The following is a 25,842-nucleotide window of genomic DNA, read 5'->3' as shown; positions in this document are numbered from 1 at the left end:
GAGGAGCTAGCTGTAAACAAAAGTAATAGACACTTGTAACAAAGCCAGTCTGTATTGCCTCGGAAGCAGAAAACTGAGTCATCCCATGGACTATGAGTAAGAGTTCGTCAGCTGTCTGAATTGGACCTGTGGGACTACTGCTGGGATAGCAAACAGTCTGGTGAAAGAGGTCAAAAACAACTGTAGATGTTCAGGTCATCTGTTTCAGTGGCTCTTAATCTTGGCATTCCTGTCTCCTTGCTACTGTTTGACAAATGCAGAAATGACTGCCAGAAGGTTTAAATGTCACCACACACCCCACAAGACTCCAGTAAAATAATTAAATTCTTTTTGGAGGTATGCCTGAAACTTGTACCGGAACTCATTCAAAGAGGAATAAGCCATTGCTTTTCATTAAGTTAGCTTTTTAAAAGCAATATTTTATTAAAATGACACTATGCAATTTGATAATAAGGTAAAGCTGTTTCCTTCGAATTAGGTCAACTATTTTTTTTTCTCATATACCTTTCCATTTCAATGGGCAACTACAAAGAAGATATAACCTTAATGGCCTTGTCTCATTTGTAAACTGTCTTATGGTTTGTACATGCAGGCATTTCTTCAGATGTTTTGATTGACCTAAATATGTGTATTTAGTATATTTATACATCTCCTGGAAAATGTCTAGTGGTGTTAGCTCTCAAAATTGTTCTGCCAAACCTCCATTAAATAAAGTCTGGCCACCATCCTAGGAAGGTCCTTGTATATTTTCGTACTGACAGATGATTTGCTCATTTTAGCCCTATTATATGTTTTTCCACTTTTTTCCCCACGCAGAATCTCCTTAAAATTTCCAGCCACATCAGTATTCAAAACACTAGTTAATGAACTTTTCAATCCTGTGTTTGTGGAGAATTTCACACTGGAAAAAAAATATATAATCCAATTTCACTGGTTTTAGGTGTGTTTTGGTTGCTGTAGGTGACATTAATATATCACAACTGACAGATCCCACTGTCACCTGAAAAGTACAACACACAACTCACTATACAGAGTCAGATGTGAGTTTTTGGAAAGAATCAAAAGGGTCAAAGTACAAAATTGACATAAGTTAAGGACTGATTCTCATGTTAGTTCAAATACACTAAATCCTGTTATGACTTGATCTATGTGTTGATATCATACCATATGATACCATAGTTATATCAAAGTCTGAAACAGTAACGTCGATTTAAGACTTTCAAAATGTGTAAAAAAAAAACTTACCTGGTCAAAAAGCTGTTTGCCTGTTGTGTTTGGCTGGATGGCAAACTCCAGCTCGGCATCCATAGTGGTAACTCGCACACTGATCTGTGAACAAAATGAAAACATACACGATCATTCAAAAGTCACTGGTGTTTTTAATTCTCACTTGTCTGCTTTTTATGTCCTGGAAAATCCTTCGTATCTAAACTAGGCATTCTGGAATGAAATCCACAGGCCATAGGCTATATCTAAATTTTCCAATTCAAATTATACTGTATGCTCATCTCTTGGTCGAGATCTGTTACCTTTGTCAGGCCTCTTCTCACTATTCAGCCCCATTCGAACTGCATTCCCTAATCTCGTTCCTTCCAATCATCTCCTGTTAACCAGGTGGTTCTACTTTCCCCATCACTCTCAAACCTAATATTTCTGTTTACTCTCCTCTGTAATCCCCAGTAATTGAATGAGTTAGCAGCACCTCAGGAATGCACATTCTTTGACCACCACCTAACAGTCAACACAAAATCAAAACCTAATATTGCTATAACCTTACTGCTAAGTAATGTAAAAACTGTGCTCTTCTGTGGTGCTATGCATTAAACAGCAAACTGCAAGCACGTTTTGTTGAACTCTGTTGCTTTACATATTCTTTTCTAGAATATACAAATGCACACCTTACTTGCTATTATTGCCCATAGTCCAGCACTGTATTTTTGCTTCATTTGCTTCCGTCTGAATATTAGATACTCGAATTTGTTAGGCCAGTATTTATTAGTATTGCGTAATACACTGCATGTGATTGTTTTAACTTCCCGTGTAATATTTCTCAGAATATAATACTGCAACAGAAAGTTATCAACCAGGATTGAGACATCAGTCAACTCCACCCACAAATATGTATACCTTTGCGTTTAATTGTTCAGTACTTTACTGTGAGGCTGAATAAAACGTGTTACCAGCAGCTAAAAAGCCAAATGAGGCAGATCACTAGTGCTTTTATTGAATGCCTGAAATTCACTTACTACATTCTACCAATATTACCCATATTGAAGCTCAAGTCACTGTTTTGCACATTTTTTACATAGTACGAGACTGTGACAGCAAAAGCGGAAGAAAACAAATGCTGCAATGTCATGACAATTAAAGTGGCCCACAGCTATAGAGATGGATGCAAATGGAGAAGTTAAAAGCAACTTTTTTAGATGTCATATTGAAAGCATTTAGTGATGAGCAGGTACTAAAGCTACACACAATATTTGAGGACAAAACTTCTCAAATGGTGACCCACAGAATGAAATGAAAGGTCAAGCCTGGTCCAGTAACAACCTGATTTTATTACAGCCTCGTCTATTACAGATCACCATCCTATTAAAAACAACAATAAGAAAACACAGGAACAGCTTTGCAAATAATTGAGAAATTTGCCGTGCCAGAAAATGTATTACCGATTCCCATGAAGAAGAATTACAACAATGGTTAACTAACAGTACTACAAGTTCTACACTTTAAACCTAACCATGTCAGCCTTAATTTCTTTAGAATGATTCAAGATTATTTTGTACCTTCTTCCTCATATAGACGCCCACAAATCCAAAACAAGATATATTCTATAACAGTCTGCAAAGGATAGCTCTACATAAATATTAGATTAGTTTCTTTTCAAGAAACTAAAAAAAAAATTAAAACATGTCTTGGATTCTTATAGGAAATTAATGAGCTGATCTGATACATGGATTTTAAATACAGTAATTTGACTTAAGACTAACAAAAGTAAAAAATGGTATAGATAATTACTTCTTTACACTAATATAATAGTCTTATTGTTCTGCTTCCCCACTTTGCTATAAATTAGCCAAAATTCATTTACAAAAATGGAAAAAATAAGTAGGATTTAAAGAACATTTAAACTACTCTTAAAATAAATATTGTGGAAAATGATTTCACAGGATAATTTTTGCATTGCATGGTTACTTTTGGCCACTGCCTTATAAATTATGGCTTGAGACTTTCACAGTTCATGACGAATGGCTTTGGAAATAAACTACTTATGCCTTTTTATAAATAACAAAAACACAGTGTATGGAAACAGGAAATAAATAAATAAAAAAAATAATTTGGCAACATTTTATTTTCTTCTTTCTCCAAGATCTGTGTTCCTGAACCTCCAGTTCAAACTAAATGGAAACAAATTAAATTTTTTCCTTTGTCCAAGATGGCAATGGAGGTCAATGATAGGGAAATCATTCTGGTTCCTTGTTGTCCATGTAGCCTGCTGGAGTAACGTTCTAAAAGTGCCTGAAATAAAGGGATTTCATTTTCAAAAAGAGTATGAAATTCCCTCTGACTACAGTTCAGTTTATCAAGTATAAGCTCTGTGTAAGCCAACTAAATCACTTTCAGGTTTTATCAAGCAAAGACAAAGGAAACACTATAGCCAAAACGTGGAGCACAAAACTATCTTGACTGCAGTGCAAATATTTTTTTATGTCAAATTATGGTATGTCAGACATAAATCAAAATTAATGAAAAAACTGGCCTTTTTCGTTTACATAATAAAAGAAAACTCAATTACAAGTAAATACTGTATATAAATTCAAATATCTGCATTCTAATTTTGAATATTGAAGAATACTTATTTTAAACTGACTATTAAACATTGCTGTAGCAAGAAATATACTTTCTCAAAAAATAATCCATTAACAATATTCAGGGGAATTTTAAAGAAACTATTTACACATATCAGATTAGTCCATCCATTTTTTTCTCTCATAAATCGCCTAGTCTAATACTGAATCAAATGTTAATGCCCTTGGAAAGCATAAACATGTCATCTGGAAATTTAATGTGTCTGGTTTTATCTACTCAAGAGAAGAAACCCTATGCCTGTTTGGATACTACAGTATATATCAGAAAAGGCCATAGCATGAAAAAGTCAGAAATCTGTAAAAAGGATCTTTAAAGCTCCTTTTTGTCTCAATATATAATTTAATAGTCTTATTTTGGGGGTTGGGGGGGGGGGCAGGAACCATACATCCTAGCATTTTATTCAATTTACAGACATGTAGCGCAGAACTACATTCCATTGTTTAATTTTTAAACATTTTTGGTAAACCTTTTACAACAAACATTGAACACTTACAAAACAAAACAGCATAACAAAGAGCTCAAAAAACAAAAGGAAGGAAAGGGGCTAATTTAAACGGATTTAGGGAAAAAAATGTATCTGGCCAGGCTGACAGTTTTCACACAAGAGCAAAGCTCTTCTACAAACACAATTTCAAGAAATGAATGCAGTCAAGTGTGAGTCAGAAGTATCAGTCTCCACAAGGGCCTGCAAAATAGATTTTTTGGCTGCAGTAAGACCTCAAGCAAAGAGGCATATTGGAATGGTCACACAAAATAGATGTCATAATATACTAGTTACAAAATACATATTTAAACAGCTGCTAGTCATACCCTCTCTGTCATATACTGCATGTACAGAGGTGAGGTACATTTTTACTCTCAGCAGATCATTTGTATGGCGTTGCATAGCTTGCATGGATCAAATGGTGTGCTAACTTTTTAGAAGCAATTAAAGGGGAACTATGATCACAATTTCTCAGACCGGTTATTAAAATTCAGTAACAAAATAAATTCATTGACAGTATAGAAAGATTCTTACATTACATTCCAAATTAAGCACAAAATCGTGAACTTTGTGAAACTCCTGTAAGTCGCAATGTTGTCACAAACCCCTGGTCTCGAACTGTTGCCACGAATTGTGATGTGATGCAGCCCTTCCCACTCGCTAGTCACTGTAATGACTAATAATGTAATGCGATGTACAAGCGAGTAAGTACAGGTTGTGCAGCAGGCATTTCACCACAGAAATGTTTCAACGTGATCTGCATGCAGAGTATTGTTGACAAAACCATGTCAAAGTCGAGAGCAATATTTCTATTGGATTAAAATAGGTGTATTCACGGGCCCACTTGCTTACAATAAAGCCGCTTCATGTCATCGGGTGTTTTGTTGCCTCATTCTGAATCACAGAATATAGCACTGCACGTACCCGGAAATTGAATCTATTTTGTGATGTAAATTGGAGGTTTAACAAGTTACTGTGTATATTTTACTTTTAATGTGTTTTGAGATGCACTCATCAATGCTGAGTCTGTCTAACCCCCAAAATATAAAAATGGCATTGGAGTTCCCTTTTAAATTCCTTCAGGATTACCTTCCATGTGCTCTCGGGTACACAGAGAAATTTGTGAGGCATAAAGTCCATACTTAGCTATCATAAGTTAATTTGGGTTCTTGACGCTAGGTTTGGAGGAAGGAGAGTCTCAAGTTCCACGGACGTCGCATTGTTTCTCTAAGAGATTGGCAAAACAGGAATGGAACTTACAGTAGATACAGTACGTTGTTTTATATGTCTTTGATTTTAAAGACCACAGGCCAAAATCTCATTTGAGAAAATGAATTTTGGTGTCTAACTTGATAAAGAGTTCTTTAAATGTAAAGAAAATATAAAACGTGACAAAACTATGATTAAAACAGCAAAAGGAAATACCTGAGCACTAACTTCCCAAGCAGTGAGGACTACAAGTATTAATGATCTGACAAGACTATTCAATACCAGGCCTTCACTGTAACATGTACAGACCAAAAACGATTCTTTTGCAAATTACAGGACTAAATGTACTTGGGCTGTCTTATTTTGAGCAAATATTTATATCATTTGTGGAGCTATGCAATCGAAACAATCAGCCCAAGTTTATTGCTCATGTATACCTTAAGAAAGAATATAAAAAACTGCACAAGTACATACCAGAAATTTCAAAGCCCCTATCTATTTTTTCTTCTTTAGACGATTATACCACTCCCATGACTTCCAAGCCATAGAAGGGATCATTTGTAATCTTAGCAGTTTTGTATGGGTTAAATGGCAAACAGATACATTTTCTAAGGTATTTATACAAAATAAACTGTTATTGTTGCAGCTAATAAACAATGAATTTGAGCCAGTCTCACACTGCATATTTAACCTTTCTTCACTGATTTATTAGAATTATCTTTTAAGAACGATTGAAAATGTTTTTAAACAACTTACTGTAGAAAAAGCAACTAGTTTATTTTTTATCTACAAATAATTTAAAGCTTAAAATTTTACAGTATTCAACTGTGGCAGTATTCAGAACACAGTATGACTGTAATTTCCTTAAAACTTAAGCCACACTGAAAAGGCAAATATTTTAATGCATATTCAACATCATGAATGTAAGCTTTTCAATGCTTACATTTTTACAAAGTGAAGATCTAATTTTATAAAGTAAATAAAGAATATATTTCCAAAACTATTGCTGTGATATTTACAAAACAAATTAATCTTTACAAACAAAAGGATATTATTAAAATGAGTTCACAAAGCCTGACATAAAGGAAGACAAAGATCTAACCATATTTTTAAAAAATACCATGACCATTAACCTTTTTTGTTTTGCTGTGGTTTGTCTAGTTTAAGAATTACTGTACTGTTATTATTTGTAATAATAAAATAATAGATCATGCAGATCCGTGCTTTGTAAAAAAAAAGTTTTACTGCAACATTTGTGCTTAACAGTTTTAGAATTGCTCAATTCTTCCTTAATTTTAGGGCATTTCAATGCCATAATTAGTAGAAAAATAACTAAACTGCGAAATAGTGCAGGAAATTTATGCCCAAATGCCTTCTTGTACGCCTACAAAGCCTACATATAGTTTCATTACAGTGATTATTCCTATGTTTCTTCAATGTAAATCTCAACTGTTCCAGAAATGCTTGCCTTCTGCCTCCAATTGTATTTAAGTTACAGATGTATATTGTGCAGGCATTAAAAAATAGCACAATGAAAAACAGAAAATGCTTTCATTATACTGCAACTACAATATGAATGAAATGAAAGACAAAATGTAGGTTTACACACAAGAAAGAATGTGGACATAAATATTCTATACTATTTTCTAGTCTGCAATTACTTTTCTCAATCTACAGAGATGTATAGGCCAGCAAACTACAGATAAAAACCCAACTGGAGAAAATCCAAGGTCATTAAAAACAAAATGTCTGTCAAATTGTCAAAATAAAGCAACAAATGTGCATTATCATTCTGAACATTTCAATTCAAACTTTACTTTAATCAAATTCATTTTACTTCAAGCAATACAACATTATATAGGATCTCTAATGTCATAGATTTTTAAAATTTGGATGCAACACATATTAAAATACATTTTAGGTTCTAATAAATCAATACTTACAGACATTTGTTAAGCTTTCAATGCAGATGCAAACTGTTTCATAAATGTTCCCCTTCTGCCTTCAGTTTCCACCAAGTCATATGAAAGTGCTTGCAATTTTTAAAGGGATTACACTTAATTAAACCAACCCCCACTTCACCAGAGTTAAATGGGCTTTTCACAGTTATAATCCAATAATAATTCAGCACTCTTGCTAGGGTGCAGACCCCTGTTTTGTTTTCAAGTGTGACCTGTTATACACTGTAGTTACAGAATTTCAGATTTAATCACTTAAATTATTGCTACTGCAGTACTGTTAAAATACAAATGTAGCCCTAAAAGGCTCACTGTGATAAAGTTTAAATCACTTGACAGAGATACAGTCAGTGAAGACAGGCCTAATACCCACTGACTAGAAGCAGAACCCATCCACAAAAAGGCCGTAAATATAGATCAATAGGCTTTACTATTTCACATGTTAAATTATGGAAATGAAAACAATTAAAACAGATTACCATCTGTAGGATGATTTGATTCTATGGTAATTACAGATAAACAAAGTCAAAAAATGTTACAATATGTTAAAATTCTATTACTAACAAGTAGTTGGCAGCTAGCTGAGCTATGTCTCCTCTTGTTTGTAACCTTTCTTATATCCTTATGAGATTAAATCACATTATATTTAACTTTACTTTATACTGCACTGTAGGACAGAATGATTTTAAGTATACCACATAAAAGTCTTATGTTACCTTCCCTAATACTCCGGTAAAATGTAATTATTGGTCTTTATGAAGGTTTGTTTATAAATCGTCATGTCATTGGATTTTTACCATTCAGGTCATGGTTTTATATAGATTAGGTAAAAAATTACAACTACAAAAGAAAGGAACTACGGTGCGAGTTGTTTGAGATATTATCAGTTCAAGGCGTTGGACCATTATTTAAAATACTTAGAAACTCGGTAGTTTTAAGGATTTTTTAAAAAATCCAGCAATCTTCAATTTTCTAATGCTGGTCAGGGGGCTTTGAGTCAAACCATTTCCAAAAAATTCTGACTTATGTACAGAATAAAAGCTAGAATCATTTAGCAAAGGTCTCACACTTCAGTGAAGAGTTTATCTTTGTCTCCCTTTCACAATACTTCTGCGCTTAGTCTACTCTAAAAATTGCCACACTTTGAAAAGGCACGAGTACAGAAGATAAGTGTGGAAAAATGCTTCCAGTTCTCATTTTTGCTGTAGAATTTAAATGCAGTGTAACTTCCTCTACTTTGTGTGCTCCACCATTACACTGATGCTTACATGATTTCCTTCAAGTGAACTGTACTCACTGCTTTGCAAGTGAGCCATTAACCATTCTACTACAGGAAATAAACCACATCCTCTAGTTAGGCCCTTAGATCCAAACTGGGTGGCTCAGCCTTGACTTTATTACTGCTTGTTAGAAACTGATTACTAAGACTGCATCCTGACAAGCAAAGTACTGATTGGCTAAACTCCTCTAGCCCTGCAACAGATGCAGTTCTGCTTTTCCTGCTTTTCCGTTATATTCAGGAAATACATTCACTTTAAGGTATTAATTCATTTTCCTCCCTTTAAAATCATTACAGTTCTGTGCTAACCGTCTTAGCAATAATCAAAGAGTGATGGAGTTATAATTGACAACATGAAAAAAGTGCTAAAGTTTATACAGTCCCCCCTAACTAGCTGTAAAATCTTGGCTAGGAACTGAAACAGATAATAAACATGAGTGGTGTTATGGGAGTGAAAGTACTAAGAGGGAAATGCATACATTAATATAAAATTAAAGCAAAATGCTGAATAAAAGTGTAGATGGCTTCATTTCAGAAAAAACTAGCTATACAACTGAAAAGTTCAATACTTAGTATGCTATTAAAATTGATTATTGAAGTATTTGTTCAAATATTCAGGAAAAACAGACAATTTAATTTCTTAATTTAATCTTAATATGTACTTTACATTTTAAAATAAAAGCTATTTCATGATGTTCAGGGGTTTGGGCTCGGAATTGCAGTCAAAATGTGACTGAAAAATTTAAAAGTAAACTGTGAAGTTTAATCAATACTAAAAAAACAAACAAGGGTAAAAAGTAAAATCACACTTCAGACATAACTACTGAACCTCACCACCTAACTAACCATTATATGAAAATCCACATAATCCAAGAAAGGACCATTGCAAAATGGAGCAAAGTGGGATTAGTCCATCCACACAGATACAGATACAAATCAGACAAACCAATTAACCTAACCAGCATGCCTCTGGGGGTTGGGAGAAAACCCATATGGAGATGGGGAGAACATGTAAACTCTTCAATAAAGCTCCCCATTCTGCTATCAAAACCTAGCACCTAAAAGAAAAAATGGCAGCAGCACCATCAGTCTATCATAACTTGTTTAGTTACACATTAACGGCAGGCAGCACTAGAATAGATTCAGTTCTTTGGACCTTGTATAACCCATTTTGTCAACACGTGCATTACACGGCTGCTGATGATTGAAGAATTTAATACTTATTATTATATAGATTATCAATATTTTACAGATTCCACTTGCTTACATATTAGGTAAGGAGCTGAAAGCTGTAAAACCATTTTGAATGTCAGGGATAGCTACAACATAAATCTTGAAAATATGTAAAACAGGTATTTCATTTAAATGCTGTGGTCATGTGGTTTGTAATACACTCAGAAGTGGTGTTGAAGTGATCTTTACATCCCAGGAAAATAAATACACAAAGGTAAAAATCGTGATTTTTATTTTACAGTGATGAAATGATCAAAATCACACACAAAAACTTAAGGTTTTCTTTGAGCTGCTACCTAGATTTTCTATCATAACATAACATAACTCCATCTTATCATTCTCTATCATAAAAAACTGGGCAGCTAAGTCGCTTTTCAAAACCCTTTCAAAAACACATACTTCCAAAATTATAAAATCCAACGCTCACAAAGTCATGAGCTTCAAGCACCACAGTTGCATGGTCAGTTCTCCCTCTGGTGGAGCTACATAATAGAGATTCTATATGCTGTCCAAGAGGAGAGTAATGTCCAACAGATGGACCTGTAAACCTCTACATCCTGTTTTTTTAATCTTGTCCAACCAGGTCTTACACCAATTGATTAGTTGACTGGGCAGCAGGTAATTTCCTGCAGCTTTCTTGAGAATTTATTCGAGACAAGAGCTGCCTCCTTGTCTGATCCGGCTGTCCTATTCGCATTTTAAATAACCACAGAATACATGAAGAAAATCTAGATAACAGGAACATCATGACCAATTTTTAGTCTTCAATGTGCCAAATTGTAATGTTTTCATTTTGATAAAGGGTGTTTCTTGAAAAGAGTAGGGTGTGTTAACCCCAGTGTCCCGGCCAAATTTCCCTCTGGCCTTTACTAATCATGGCCTGCTAATAATCCCCATCTATGAACTGGCTTTATTACTCTGTTCTCCTCCCCACCGAGAGCTGATAAGTGATGAGCATTCTGGTGCACTTCTGCTGCTGTTGCATCATCCAGGTGGGGGCTACACACTGGTGTTGGTGAAGAGGAGTCTTTTAATGGAGTGTCCAGAAAAGTGCTATATAAATGTAAGGATTACCATTACGAGGTGTGACCTCCCTTCATATTAAAAAGCATGGTAGTGCTGACATACGCATATGATCAGCCTCTGGATAGACTGCTATGGGATGTTTTGCCACTCTGGTTACAGCTGCACAGAAGTTGGCCAAGACTGACTAGTTGTGGTTGCTACCAGTTAATGGCATTAACAATTTTGTCCCACAGATGTTTCTTCTGAGCTTGGTCCAGCAGAACCTTAGTACACAGCAAGACCTACATAATTTTCTTCAGATTCTGGCATTGTAATTCTAGCACTGTTTGGACATACACTGTCCTGCTGGTAAATCAACTCTTCTGAATGGGCATGCAGTAATGGAAAAAAACTTTGACTCATCATTATATGGCTGTGCAGTAAGGTTGCCTTCATTCTGCACCATAGGAGCCGTGTCCAAAAGAAGATTTGGAAATAATTTGTATGTCCACTGTCCTCACTACAATGAATACAAGTACACAATTAATTTGCATAAATATGAAAAATAACTGAAACCGACAGCCTGAGAGTCACAAAGGCGTGCATTTTTTCACAGCTGCATGGCAGATAATGGTTGCGTTCTTTCCCTCATGTATCAGCAGCCTGTGCTCTGTACTTGTCGCAATGCCACTTCCTGTCATCACCAACAGTGTAACGAAGACTGCAGGTCTACAGGGTGGGGCCCACAGTATCTCAAGGCCTTGCAACTGTAAGCAACTACTGGTATTATACCGCCAGCCCTTGGAGAAGCCCTCAGAAGAACAATCTGGTTCCTTAGTGGTGCCTTAAAAAACTGAAAATTAGGATTTGGGGGCATAATTTTCTTCTTTTTTTTGGTTCACCACCTTTTAGTAGCTGTAACACAATTTATATTTCTTTTTTCCATTGTGATGGGTTCTTACGGAAAATTATAGTCCAACACGGGGGTAAAAATCATTTTAACAAAAGGGAGGGGGTAAAAACACTTTGACAAAGCAGCACAAATACCAGGGTTGGCTTACATCTACAAAACTAATCTTAAATACTGGGGTGATAAAATTCAAGAATATTGCAATACAAACTAAAACATATCTTTTTTTAAACTAGCAGGTAAATCTTCATAATTCAATAGTGCTTATACTGTATGTTTCAGAAATCTTTTGGTTGTAACTGAAAGAACATAATTTGTGTAGTTTTAGATATAAGTTCTTCCTATTAAAATGCTGTATGAGAAAATGAAACAAGTGTAAAAATACAAACCGAGGTTGAGCTAGAAACCTTAAAACTTACAAAATCTGTTTGAATAATGATTGCTATTTCTTGCTTAATCCTTCTATAAATTTAATGCACATAAATGAAATTTCTTATTGGAAAAACTACCCAAATTAAAATGACAGCTCTGTATATTACATGTTACTTTAATTACCCAAGAGCATAGAATTGGATTAAGTAGTGTTAATTGAAATAAGGTCAGTTCATAAGTAGTATACATGAAACTATATAAGCTCTCCAGTCAAAGATTCCTGAAAATAACATAATACTACTGTATATTGGTTCTAAGATTCTCCAAAAACAATGTGTGCCATTGTAATGGTTAAATTCTAAACTAGAAATTCAAAGAAATCAACATAATAGGAAAATTATACTTTCCACATTCATATATGAAATCATACCCGATCTTTGAACCCCAATCCACAAAAAGATGTGCTGAAAAAGCAACTCCCTCTGACTGTTTCTGAATGAGAATTCTAGCTTAAACACCTTGGTAGGACATCCCCATACTTAAATCTGTAGCTAAGCAACCTTCCATGTCAAATTACCAACCAGGAACTGGTTTCTGAACCCAGTTTCCAGTGGCTTTTCTACTCAGCTTGCTGCTGAAGGAGTGGTAACTTTTTTAAATTGTGATGTAATGCAGAAAACCCACCCTGTGCAACTGCACCAAGAACACTCTGTGCTGTTCATAGTCAGGGGAGAAATTCCGTTAGCTACTGAAGCCAGCGGCTCTTTGGCCGCATTTCAAAACCCTTTTCACTAGTGACTGTTTCTGGTAAAAATAGTTCATCTCCAAATTAAAAAGGAACTAAGAATGAGCAGTTCTGCCTGGTAAGGGCGGGTCTCGCCCAGGCTAGTGATCAGGGTGTTTTCCAGATACTATTATTAGCACTATTGGTGAGAGAAGAATTATTCACAGGTTCCTCAAGATACCATTTTTCCCTTTTACAGTAATCACCTTTCACCACACCAATGGGGGCTTTATGCTGAACAAGGGTGGAGACACTTTTTTTATGTTTTCTATTATAAAAAGTGTAGTTGACCCCCAGTTCTTGCTTAAATAATTACCTAGCCTATGACATAATTCTTTATATAAAGATACAATAGTCATGAGTTTAAAGAAAATGATTAACAATGTGTCCTTTAAGAGTTAGGCTATAATTCACCATTTGGGTTCCTTGTGCTTTAAAGAGAATCCTAGGCCTTTTTGGTATTTTAAAGTCTAAATTGAGTCCCCTTAACTAAATGTCCTGTATCCCTTCTCAAGACAACAGACTCAAATCTGCAAACCTCTGAAACCTTGTTGCTAGTTTGTAGAGTGTGCCACCACTTAGCAATATACTTCAATACAACCAGCTATAAACAACTTCTATATTTCATCTGCATCATTAATACTATTTAAAAGGTATGTTTCCCGGGTAATAAAATATATGAATCACCCATATAAGCATTTTGGCTTCTCCACAGCAATAAAGCCAGTGTCAGTAGGCTAACAACTTACAGGGTCAACAACTAAATAGGTTTGAAAAAGTATGAAATGGGAGAGTTGTATTTTAGAAAGAATGTAGCTGACAGACATTATTTAGAAAACCAGCCTACACCTCCAAAATCTCCAAGCATCTCAGCGATGAATGCAGTTAATTTATTTCTGGATGTTTCAAACCATAAACCGACTCTGACGATGATAAAAGAGCATACAGTAAACCTGGTAACTGATAAAGTGCTTCAAAAAAGATTCAGTATGTAAGCATGAAAATTAATCACAACAAGAAAAATAATACTTAAACCCTAGACAAAGAAGTGATAGAACTTTCAAATTTGCCTCTTTCCTTATCAAAGTGTAACATACCAGCAGCAACTCTTACAAAACTTCCAGTGAGGCCTGAAAACAGAAGTTTACTTCCTGTGCTATCGAAATACTTACATTTCAAACATTTAAAATGTTGACTACAACAGAAACACAGTAGTGGAAGCATATCTAAACCAAGCAAGATACTTCTAAGTGAAAACATGACAAAAATAGTGCACAATTGGCATAATTATGTTAATTTGCATTTTGAGGAACATCAATCAGTCAGTAGGATTGTCTTTTAAATGAGACAAAAATGTTCCTGCACTTTGACATCAAAGCTCAAGCTTTCTTTTCTCTTATTATACAAAACAGCCATTGAATAAAGTACATCAAGCTAGGTCAAACCATTATTTGCATGAAAAACTCAAGCACCATTGCTCCTTTCTCATTCAATCATGCCACATTTACAACACAAATATGAAGGCTGTAAAAATAAATCAGTGGTCATTAGTAACATTGAACAAGCTAACTTCAAACTCTCAAATACTGTTTAAAAACCTAAAGCATGACGACAGTTAACCTTTAAACTTATGCCTACTGCAGAGCAATCTTTTCAGATCCTCTTCAGCAACCTATGACATTGTACAGTACTATGCTTGCTTACAAAATATTTTCCATTTCTCATGTGCTCCTTTTCACTACAGCTCCAACCCATGATGACGTACTCAACTCATGCAGATCTCCGTCTACCCTGTGCACAGTTGTCAGTCAACAAACTTCAGTCTTACACTAATCTTCCTACTCACTTTTGTAAAGTTCAGAAACAAGGCAAACAGGTAAAAATAGCAGTCAAGAGATGGCAGAGCTGTACACTACGGCTTCATTTTACTTGCAACAAACTTAATCGTACACGCTTTACCACGTGCTCTAAGACATGGAAGAAATCCCCATCACCCCATCAAACGTTTTTGAAAAAATAATAATCAGCTGGAAACATATGCACAAATCATTCGTTGGGCTTTTAATGCCAGAAAGATAAATTTCCAAACTGCCTTCCTGCTGCCAATCTTCTTAGTAAAGGTCTGGGATAGTTCACATAATTTACCCTTTAACACTGGCGACCACCTGTAGCTTAGTTTATTACAAACTGTTAAGCCCTGCTTTGCTTTTCAAACTCCCAGTGGTACCTAATCCCCTACTTACATACCAGTGGCCCTTCCACATCAGTTCATTTTGTTGGTTCTGTTGCCTAGCATTTCAGTTTCTTGCTTATTTGCAATTAAGCCAAAGGATATATTACATTGAATCAGTGGTAAACAAAACCATCCTAATAAACTGGAATATATAGAACTATCTAGTTATCAAAAACATCCAAAGTACAAACCTGCTTCAGTTTTAACTTGGAAATCAGACAAGATTAGAGGATTTTAAAACACTGACTTGCTCCAGCTGTAAGAGAAACTACAAGAATTCCAAAAATGGACATTTGTTCTCCATTAATCAGTTATCAAAAGGCAGCTTGTCTGGATGAGGGTGATAACCTATCCAGGAAACACAAGGGGCAAGCCAAAGACCAAACACCAAGACCAAAAACACATGACAGTTCTCAACCTGGATTGAGCACCAATCCGTTGCAGGGTCAGGTAGAAAGGAACAATTTAGTATTGCTTATCAAAGGCAGCAAGCATATTTGTAGGGGGAGGGGGTAAACCCCTGCATCTAGAGAAAACCCACGCAATCAGGCAGAACATGCAAACCCCACAAAGTCTCTCGGGCCTATGATCAAACCTAGAAACCAAAAGTTAAAAAGGATATGGTTTCTAAAGTTATAAATGCAACTGTTCATTCACATGAAATGTTAAAGAAAAAGAATAAGATTTAAATGGAAGGTTCATGGAATCTTCTCAGCAAAAAAACTTGGATTTACCTAATAAAAATCAGACATAAACCTGTATGTAACGTATTTTTTCTAAAATTATTTTTCTAAAAAGAAAGAAAATAACATTTGTATACATACAATCTCTATTCTGCTCAATGTTGTTATTATCTATGAGCGTCTGTGAATTCTTATCATAAATAAATCAATCATATTTTCTACATTATGTCGCACCGATATAACTTTAAAGTGTTATCTAATCACATGGCGATCAGTCATGTAAAGTAATGCTAGGTCTAAGTCTCTAAAGAATGACTTCTTAGGAAAACTTGAATGAACTGGTAGAAGTGATTCCTGGAAAACTCTGCTCAGAAACCCAAAGGCCTGGAAACCAGTTTGGTATTAAATTTTTCATGTATCACACACATCACAATCAGGAGGGAATCATTATCATTACGAAAAGAAAAAATCTCAAATGAAACTTTAGAAAAGAGCAGAGATTATCTAAAAGTAATGTAGCTTTGGTCAAAAATAATTCGTGAAAATGACTCCTGACTTCCAATTCCCTTTGACAAGCTTGCTATAATTAGACAGCTGAGTTCACCCCAAAGCATGGAATTTCCCACCATTACCTCATTTCAGCCTTTCAGTATTTTCATAAAGCTTAGACAGTGAGTAACAGTGTGAACTACAGAGAACTTGAGGTGGGGGCCATGTGTTGTTTTTTTAAAAAAACAGCGCAGACATTTAATGGTGGTGAGGAGATAAGGAAATAACTACAGAGCTTTCTGATGCAGTGGCAGAGGGGGAGTCTAGCTTTCTAAATCCCCAAATAAGGCTGTCAGAGGCAGTGTCAAGTGACTGGAAGCCAGGAAAGAGTCTACAGGGAGCTGACGTAGGACCGGAAGCTTTGAGTCATTTCACTGCAGTTCCTTGGGAAGCTGAACCAATGCCAACAAGGATTTAGAAGGAATTTAATTACAATCTGTGGTAGTACCACAAAAGTAAGCTGTACAACTACACCATTTTAGCCAGAAAAAAAGTACCCCAATGATGAAAATACACATTTTATGAAAAATAAAGCAACACCCCTAATTAAATATCTATACAGTATTATGCACATAGAAATAAAACTTACAGTATGAGGAAATGTTAGTTTTTTCATCTCAAACATTTTCTTGCCCTCTCTGTCACCTCAAAATGTATTTACAAAAGCATCATAATGCAAACTTTGAAACATAGTGCAATAAAAAGAAAAGCAGTCAGTAATACCACCAACCTACAGATTCTGCTATTCAAAATGCTGTGATAAAAAAGGCTTTTTTGTTGCTTATCAGAGAGGAAATCCAGGTCAGAAGTTAAGCTGGTATCTGTATGTGTGTTGATGTCTCATTTGTATTCAGCAGGGTGTACTTTACCTTTCTGGCCAGGTTTTACAATTTTGAGACCCACAACCCTGTAGGCTTTCTAGCTTTCTAGCTATAAATTGCTATAGGTTGAAGACCTTGCAACATGTTAATTTAGGATCATTAAATGTAGAGGTGGAACAACACTTCACAGACACTGTGGCCAGAGTTGTGCATGGAAAGCACAGCAGATAATGTAAGAAGAGCATTAATGCCTGGAAGGAGCTAAATTAATATTCTCAGTGATGCCAGCCTCCAGATAGTAAGAATTTCAGATAGGAAATTTTCACATTTCAAAGAGCATGTCAGATGAGTCTGACAAAAACATAAGGAGCTTGTCTCATGGGATTATATGGTATAGACGTTTCTTCCATTCAAAAGAAAAGAGACCTGGTCTATTTTGCTGTAGTTAAAGTATGAAGATGCAGTTTTGTGCCATTGCAGTGCCTAGCATCAAGTTGTCTTCATCAATCAGAGTATGTGGACATCAGCATAGGTAATTAGTATTAGAAGGAAAAATTACACTACTAAAAGACAAAAAAAATATAACTGGACCAAAGATTGTGTTCTGATGCGAATAAGACTAAATTCTTGTTTAAAAAATCTAGCTGACTCCCATACAACAGGTAAATGTGCCAGACTAGGTAATACAGTAATCATATAGAATATTTATTAGTCAATAGCTCAGTTTCATCTTGCCAAACTGCTATTTGCACAGTGACAAACTGATTTATTTTTACAGGGCTAGAAGCTTTCAAGTGAACTTCCACAAATAAAAGCATAGCATTAAGTTAATTATGTCGATTAATTGATAAATATGTACTTTTCATTTGATAAACTGATACATGGTATGTGAAAGGTACCTCTACTATTAATATTGTCATCAACAAGATTATCAATTTAAATGTTAAATACAGAACAAGCACAGAATAGAAAAAAATCCATAACTATTGCCTTTGTACAGTTTGAAGGCCATGCAATTCATGTGCACAGACGACAACCACGCCTAAAGTTTAGCAAATTACCGGGGATCTTGGTCAGAAATACTCTGCACTTTATTTTGTGGTTCTCTGTAGAAGTAGGTATAGATATTTAAAATAGATGAATGATCTGGATTACAACGTTTCACACAGGAAATTGCAATGTACAAGAGCTTGTATAAAATATGAACGCCGCAGGCCTAGGCTGGAAGAATAGACGCAACCCAGACCATTCAATTTTCAAGAAGCTCTCTTTTCTGGCCAATCACAAAACAGAAGAACGGATTCTTTAAGGCACATAGGTCGATACAGAATAACTGTTTGAGGCATACGCAACTAACTTGTACCGCATTGCAATGAACTTGGAGCTGCTTGATAAATATAAAAACGCGTTACTAAGTCTTCACTAAGTTGTTACTGAAATAGCTCAGCTCACACAAGACAACATTTCACGATAATCAGCGTGCACATTAGTTGGAAAAATAAGAAAATAAAAAAACGTTATCCTAGATCTTGTCGTTTTTTATCACTAGAATATTTTACGATTGTTTCACTTAGATTTCTAATAATCAAATGCTATCCTGATTCACAAATGCATTAATTGTGGGTAAAAACGGATTGAATTAAGTTATATTAAACCCAGCGTCTTTTTCCCATTACCGTGAACCAAGATTCGATACAGTATTATCATTTTTCCATTTGTAACACAGCACTATGACGTATAATCATTTAAATTAAGTTAAAATGTAAATTGTCGGGTACTCACCGTTTTCGGCATCTTTTCACTCTAGTTTGGAGCCAGATAACAAGCCTTTAGGAAATGTACGATACAATCGAAACTTTTTCAGAATCAAAACTTTTTTCCAGCAGCTGCCACATGCACGACTAAAGCAAAACCGGATACAGCCCTGAGAAGTTACCGTTAACCAGTTTACAGAATAAAAACGATTTTGAAGGAACTTTTCTTTTTTTTACTTATTTGTGACTGCTGTGTGTTTCTTGCAGCTCTGAATGAGTCTAGAGTTTGATTTCCTGCTAACGGAACTCTAATGTCTGAAAACCACACCCAGGCAAAATGAAGACATACAAGTTGAGTTTGCACATAGACCCCGCCTGTGTTTTCAATGACCCGTATTTCATCAATGCCCTTGTCAAACCCCCCCAAACGAGAAAAGGAATTCTTAAAGTTTCCGAGGAGTTAAATGAGGGATGCCCTAACCTACTTTGACTCCGCATGGTACGTAAAAAATCGCCAAAAATATTCCAGTTCTAGTTCTTTATTTGAATGCTGGAAAGTGTGTCGACATTAATTATCGTTTGCCCTGCCACGAGAGACACCAAATGACAGTTAGAATTTCTTCTTTTTTTTTCATTAATAGTACTCCTGCGTGTATTTTCAATGGATTCAGCAACGAATTAAAATCCACAGTTCTAAACAAAAAAACAACATTATTTTTGCAACAATAAAATGTGGCCATTGGTCATTATCAAACCAGATGTGCAAAAAAAGCATAACAATTACCATGAATTTAATGCCCCCAAAGTTTTCAAAGTAGTGATCATTTATATTTTTGTTCTAAAACATAACTTTATTTGTGGACTTCAATATCCTGTTTGTACGTAGGCAGCTTTGTGGTTACAAATAAGGGCTAGGATGAAATAACTGAAATATTAGTCTGGCATGTTGTTTCAATTCTTCTGTTCTTCCGAACATTTTATTTGCCTTTTTTGTAGCTATGGTCCTGTCATCTTTCATATTTATGTTTCTAAACAAAAGAGAAAAGGACACAACATTAAAACAGAAAAATATACAGGAAATAATGGGTGTGACTTGAAACGTTAAGTTTCGTCTGTACATCACAACATAGCACTCCTGAGAAAAGAAAAAGCACTTTGTAATTAGCTCTTTGGCTACTTTGTATTGTCAACTTTCGGTTAGATAATTGGAAGACAATACACAACACATACCCAGTAATGAATATACCTTGAAAATTGTACATGCAAGTAATGTAAAATGGAACCAAAGCACTTCACGTCTTTGAATTGTGTTATTTTAAAATATTATTCCACCTGAAAGGCTTAACGATAATTTGATTTAATAACAGTTTAAAACGGTATTCAAGCACAGAAAACAACAAAATATATTAAACAAGTCTGTCCTGTCTTCAAAGAGACTTTTACAGACATAAGAAAATGAGAAGGGAAGTTATTAGAATTTAGGTAGACATGTTTCTTTAATTATTTATTATTTTGTTGGGGTCTTATGTTTAAACTTGAACTACTTTACCCAGCTTTGACCCTTTCTGAATTATCTGGTTTACTTGTTAAAATTACAAACAAAACAGAAACTGGTAAAACAACAAATTTAGAGTACTTCCTCCTCATGTGAACATTTTTATGAAGTACCACCTCGGGAGCTTCACCTCAGTTTGTAAATGTACAAACATGAAAACTTTTTTTAGATTGTAATTAATGTAATTCATGTACTGTATCTAATTATATTACACCTCTTACACAGTTTCACAGTAATGCAGTATATGTCAGTCATCAGTGAGACAATGAAAGGTCAGGTCAAGTGTTACATTCTCAGTTCCTGTTGATAGGTTATGCCAGTGGTTCTCAAACTGTGGTACGCGTACCAGTTGTGGTTCCCGGAGCGCTGCCAGGGGGTACACCATATGATCCCAGAACTTTGTTGTGTGCACTGAAAAATTAGGATGGGTTTTCATATTTTCTATTTTAATAAAATTAGTTTGGGCCTACATACTACGATAAAGCCCGTGCTAATACTTGAGTGGACACAAGAGCTACTATGTAATTCTATACCATTGTATAGGAATACGTGCTACGAATGAAAGCTGCCAATTGTATTTAAGAAAAGTTATCTCCAGCAAATAGGGAGGTAGGCCAATGTTGTAAGCACAGGAAAGCATAGAAATGTGTGCTACAAATTCTGGCAATCTTGTGAGCACAGGAAAGCGTGACAGAAACATATTTAAGAACTGTTCTAAATTAATTTGAGAAAATACACTGAGCTTCTCTGTGTTTCGCTCCCATGCGCATGAAATAAAAACTTTTTAACTTCTGAGATTGAAACGGGGAAAAATGCAAGCTTGTGGATTGCTAAATCAGGTAAGCCCAACACTACTTGTGAAGAACTTTGTTTACCATTGGCAAAAGAGCTGACACGTATTATATGTGGAGAAAAAGCTGCTAAACAGCTCGACCTACTGCCCCCAAAGCGATGACAAGCCGACACAGCGGTGTAGTTGCATGAATTAGAGAGGTTGCTCTAGATATGAAGTAGACGCACTGCAGCATCCACCGCGAGGCCTTGGCCGTCAAGAAAATGCCTGAGGTTTTAAAATCTGTTAGACTCTGTATTGAATTGTATCAAGGCTCGATGAATTAATTCACATCTGTTTTGCTCGGCTAAACAGGCTCACCCCTCTCACTGAAATGGTGTTTTTTTTATTCTTTATTTTTAATTGTTGTGCTATATCAAATAAAGTTTATTATAATAATTATTATATGTGTATGTGAGTGTGTGCATGCACCCGCACTCATGTTGGTCATTGAGATTTTCTGGGGTTCCTCTGAGAAGATGATTTTGTACAGTAGGTTGTACTTGGATGCTTTGGTTTGATCAGGGGTGGTACTTGGTCCAAAAAGTTTAAGAACCACTGGGTTATGCTACCATATCAACTGAAGAAGACTGAGCTTCATGTGTTGAGTGGGGAAAATGGCCTTTTTATTTCAGTATACCCAGGCCTTCTTTGACACTGTACAACCAGAAAATGTTTCATCTGCTATTCAAGTGTTAAATTTTATCAGCATAATGTATATTAAAGAATATGAGATACAGTACTGAAGATTTTGACTTACATCAGGAACTTTGCATCTTTCCTTGCCAGGATTGAAAAACTTTAATCATTGCTGCAATTTTGAATTTTGGGGCAACTGAGGGGAAACAATTAAGGTTTCATGGTCAAAATAGTAGCTTTTAATATACATTATGCTAGAACATCTACAGATTCAGTATTTTATATCAGGAAGGACCTAATGATTTTACAGCAATGTAAACTGAAGACATGAAGACATCTACATGAAGACAGAATACTATTTCATATTAAACAGATTTAGAGAAATTCTACTTCTGGAGGCAAATCAAAAATGGTCAATATTAGTTTGAATATAGTCATCATTGAAATGTTACAAATAATGAAATGTAACAAGTTTACTGTTGTGTTGTAACAATAAATTGATGGCCCTCTTTGAATTTCTCAGGTTCTCTTTAAGATTCTATATGATGATTCTATATTAGTTTGTGCCTCTCCCTTTCTAACAATAATTAAACTATATACTTTTGCTCACCATTTTTAATAAAGTTTCTGTCCATTTTGTTCATGTGCCATGTGCTTATTTTAATCAGGGGAAGCAGATATTGGCCAGGAAGTTAAAAATCACCCTGTGACAGAGTCAGCCAGAGTAAACTCTTAAACATTTCCTGTTATTGAAATTTTAAAAGTACCATGACATTGGTTAGTTCTGAGTCTACAACTAAAAAAATCAGATTTACATCACAGAAAGGAACAATCCCTTTTGCTCCTTGATCTTTCAGTAGGCTTTCCATGAATTCCATGAAAGTTCAGCATAGGATTCGAGTAACTGTCCCTCCTGGAGCTTGGTTTGTCTTTATTATTGGCATTTAAGAATGTAATTGTAAATCATTTGCTTAATCATACACTACAGATGTATTCCATTGTGTAATAAAATATTTTATATTTGTTTAATATTTTTTATAAATACCATGCTTATTGTGGAAATCTTTCAGTATTGAATGTTGGGACCTTTGTGAAATGTCTTCAAATAATCTATTGTTCAGGATATTTACTGTACATAAAAAAATATTTATATAGAAATCATCAGGAAATTTGTTGTTAAATAAAAGATGACACAGATTACATTAAATGTTCTCATTCATTTCATTTTCCTTAGATTGGTGTTGTTGAGGACAATGGGATTTTTTCATAGATGCAGTCTACGATGTAGTTGCAGCACAACTGTTTATTGCTAAGAGGGTGTTGAAAAATCTAAAGCCATCAGAAATACAAAAATATGGTTGTGATATTTAGCTGTGGTAGCAAGGATGCATTTATGTTAAACATGTCAGTGTGTGAATACCATACATGACATGCTCACACTTCCTAAATTGTTTTAGTGGTATAAACTATATTGAAGCTCTATATTAAAACTATATAGAAAATATACTAAAGACTGAAATAATAATAATAATTGCTTACACTTACTGTATATAGCGCTTTTCTGGACACTCCACTCAAAGCATTTTACAGGTAATGGGGACTCCCCTCCACCACCACCAATGTGCAGCATCCACCTGGAAGATGCGACGGCAGCCATAGTGCGCCAGAAAACTCACCACACATCAGCTACAGTGGTGCTAGACATTTAATGTTGGATCATTTTGATCAATAAATGCATGAAAAAGTATATCCTTTTGTGTGTTATTTGTTTTATTGGGTTCTCTATTTTTTACTTAGATGAAGATCTGATCACATTTTAGGTAAAATTTATGCAGAAATTCAAAAAATTCCAAGCACCACTGTATAGATGGGGATTATTAGGAGACCATGATTGGTAAGGGCTAATGGGAAATTTGGCCAGGACACCAGGGTTACACCCCTACTCTTTTCGAGAAATGCCCTGGGATTTTTAATGACCACAGAGAGTCAGGGCCTCAGTTTTAAGTCTCATCCAAAGGACAGCCCCTTTTTACAGTATAGTGCCCCTGTCACTAAACTGGGGCATTAGGTCCCACATAGGCCTCAGGGTAAGCATCCCCTGCTGGCCCCACTAACACCTCTTCCAGCAGCAACCTTAGGTTTTCCTAGGAGGTCTCCCAGCCAGGTACTGACCAGGCTCACACCTGCTGAGCTTCAGTGGGTTACCAGTTGTGGGTTGCAGGGTGATATGGGTGCTGGCTAAAATAATAAATAATAATAATTTATCTACTGTATGTACTGAACATGAGGTGGCATAGCGATGCAGTAGTTAGCATTGCTGCCTCACAGCACTAGACCCCTGGGTTCAATTCTGGATTTGGGATGATGTCTGCATGGAGTTTGTATGTTCACACCAAGTGCACTTGGGTTTCCTGTGGGTGCTCCAGTGTTTTTCCCACAGTCCAAAAACATACTGCACTGGTGGGTTAAGTGGCTTCTGCGAAAAGTGGCCCTGGAGTGAGTGTGTCTGTATGTGCCCTGCGATAGACAAGCTGTATCCTGCCTTGCACCCATTGTTTTCCCAGGACTGCATTGGATGAAGGTCGGAAAATGGATGGATGGATGGATGTACTGAACATTAGGACTGAATCACAGCAGGACTTCAGAATTGTAGATGTAAAACGTTTTTCACCACTTTAGATTTATCCCTTTTTTTTAACAGTTATGAAATGCGTGACCATACGTTAGACTGTTCGTGTAATAATAGCACTGATTTACGTCACGTTTTTGGAGGCAACAACAAATATCAATTGATGATACTGGATTGGTTCAGCCCTCTTTCCGCTATATACTAGAACCCGCAGGAGAAGGGGAAATCGCATATTGGTTAAGGAATCAATTAACTGAAAATAATCTTTGCTTTTTAAAAAAGTTCTGCGAGTCATGACCGGACTTGGAAACCTAATGTTTAATTCATAACTGGTAAGGCGTTCAAGAGACCCCTTCCCACACACGTTATTATTATTATTTCTTTACCAGTTGCAGTTACATTTACAGTACGATGACGTATGAAATGTTTTTATTTAGGTATACAGTATTGGGTGTATGTAGAATACCATGCAATAGATACCAGCTTTCTTCATTGAATTACGCCGTCACAAAATATCTAAAATAAAGCATAATAGGTTTATTTTCCAATATGTGTATAGAGAGACTCACATCTATGAATTCATGTCTTGATTATCAATAATACGGAAAGGAAGACCCCTAGTGGATGAATGTATATTTCCTGAGACAGTTACAAAAAACGAAAATACAGAAACATTGGAAATACGTTTGCAATTGCAAATACTTGAATCTTGCAAATGTGTGACTTCCGTCACCCGCCCCCTGACCTCAGATGTGTTAAAACTACCTGATACCAATTCAATTTTAGAAAAAGTAACTGCTCTTAGGCGTTGCTGATTTGAATATTAGCATTCCTAAAACACGACAGTGCTTGATTGCCACACCTTAACATAAAACCTCTTTGTAATTTATGAAATAATCCAACACTATTATAGTTGTATTATCTGGAAATACGCCGAAAAGACACCATTGAAAAAAAAATATTTGACATCTAAAAAAAATACACATTTTATTAAAGACACGTGAATTTTAATTATGGATACAATAACTTCTTCAACCCCCTTC

General features: G+C 35.5%; 1 protein-coding gene across 3 annotated transcripts in view; it reads right to left on the bottom strand.

Annotated features, from left to right (window-relative positions):
* The window catches only part of msna (moesin a), a 40,887-nt gene extending 21,399 nt beyond the window's left edge, over nt 1-19,488 (bottom strand). Inside the window, exons 1-2 of one of the 3 annotated variants that reach the window (XM_088596773.1) lie at nt 19,173-19,488; nt 1,246-1,329 (exon numbers count right to left, since the gene is read on the bottom strand). In XM_088596773.1, the coding sequence (XP_088452899.1) occupies nt 1,246-1,329; nt 19,173-19,184 (96 nt within the window). In that variant the 5' untranslated portion in view covers nt 19,185-19,488. Of the gene's footprint in view, nt 1-1,245; nt 1,330-7,506; nt 7,530-12,750; nt 12,772-19,172 lie in introns of those variants that run through there. The other 2 variants (XM_088596775.1, XM_088596774.1) reach the window with 2 other exon arrangements.
* Nucleotides 19,489-25,842: the final 6,354 nt, after the last annotated feature.

This window comes from Lepisosteus platostomus, chromosome 10, assembly GCF_059453375.1.
Source record: "Lepisosteus platostomus isolate fLepPlt1 chromosome 10, fLepPlt1.hap1, whole genome shotgun sequence".
Lineage (NCBI taxonomy): Eukaryota > Metazoa > Chordata > Actinopteri > Semionotiformes > Lepisosteidae > Lepisosteus > Lepisosteus platostomus.
Note: the sequence above shows the minus strand (reverse complement) of the source record. Positions and strands in the feature narration are given on the sequence as shown.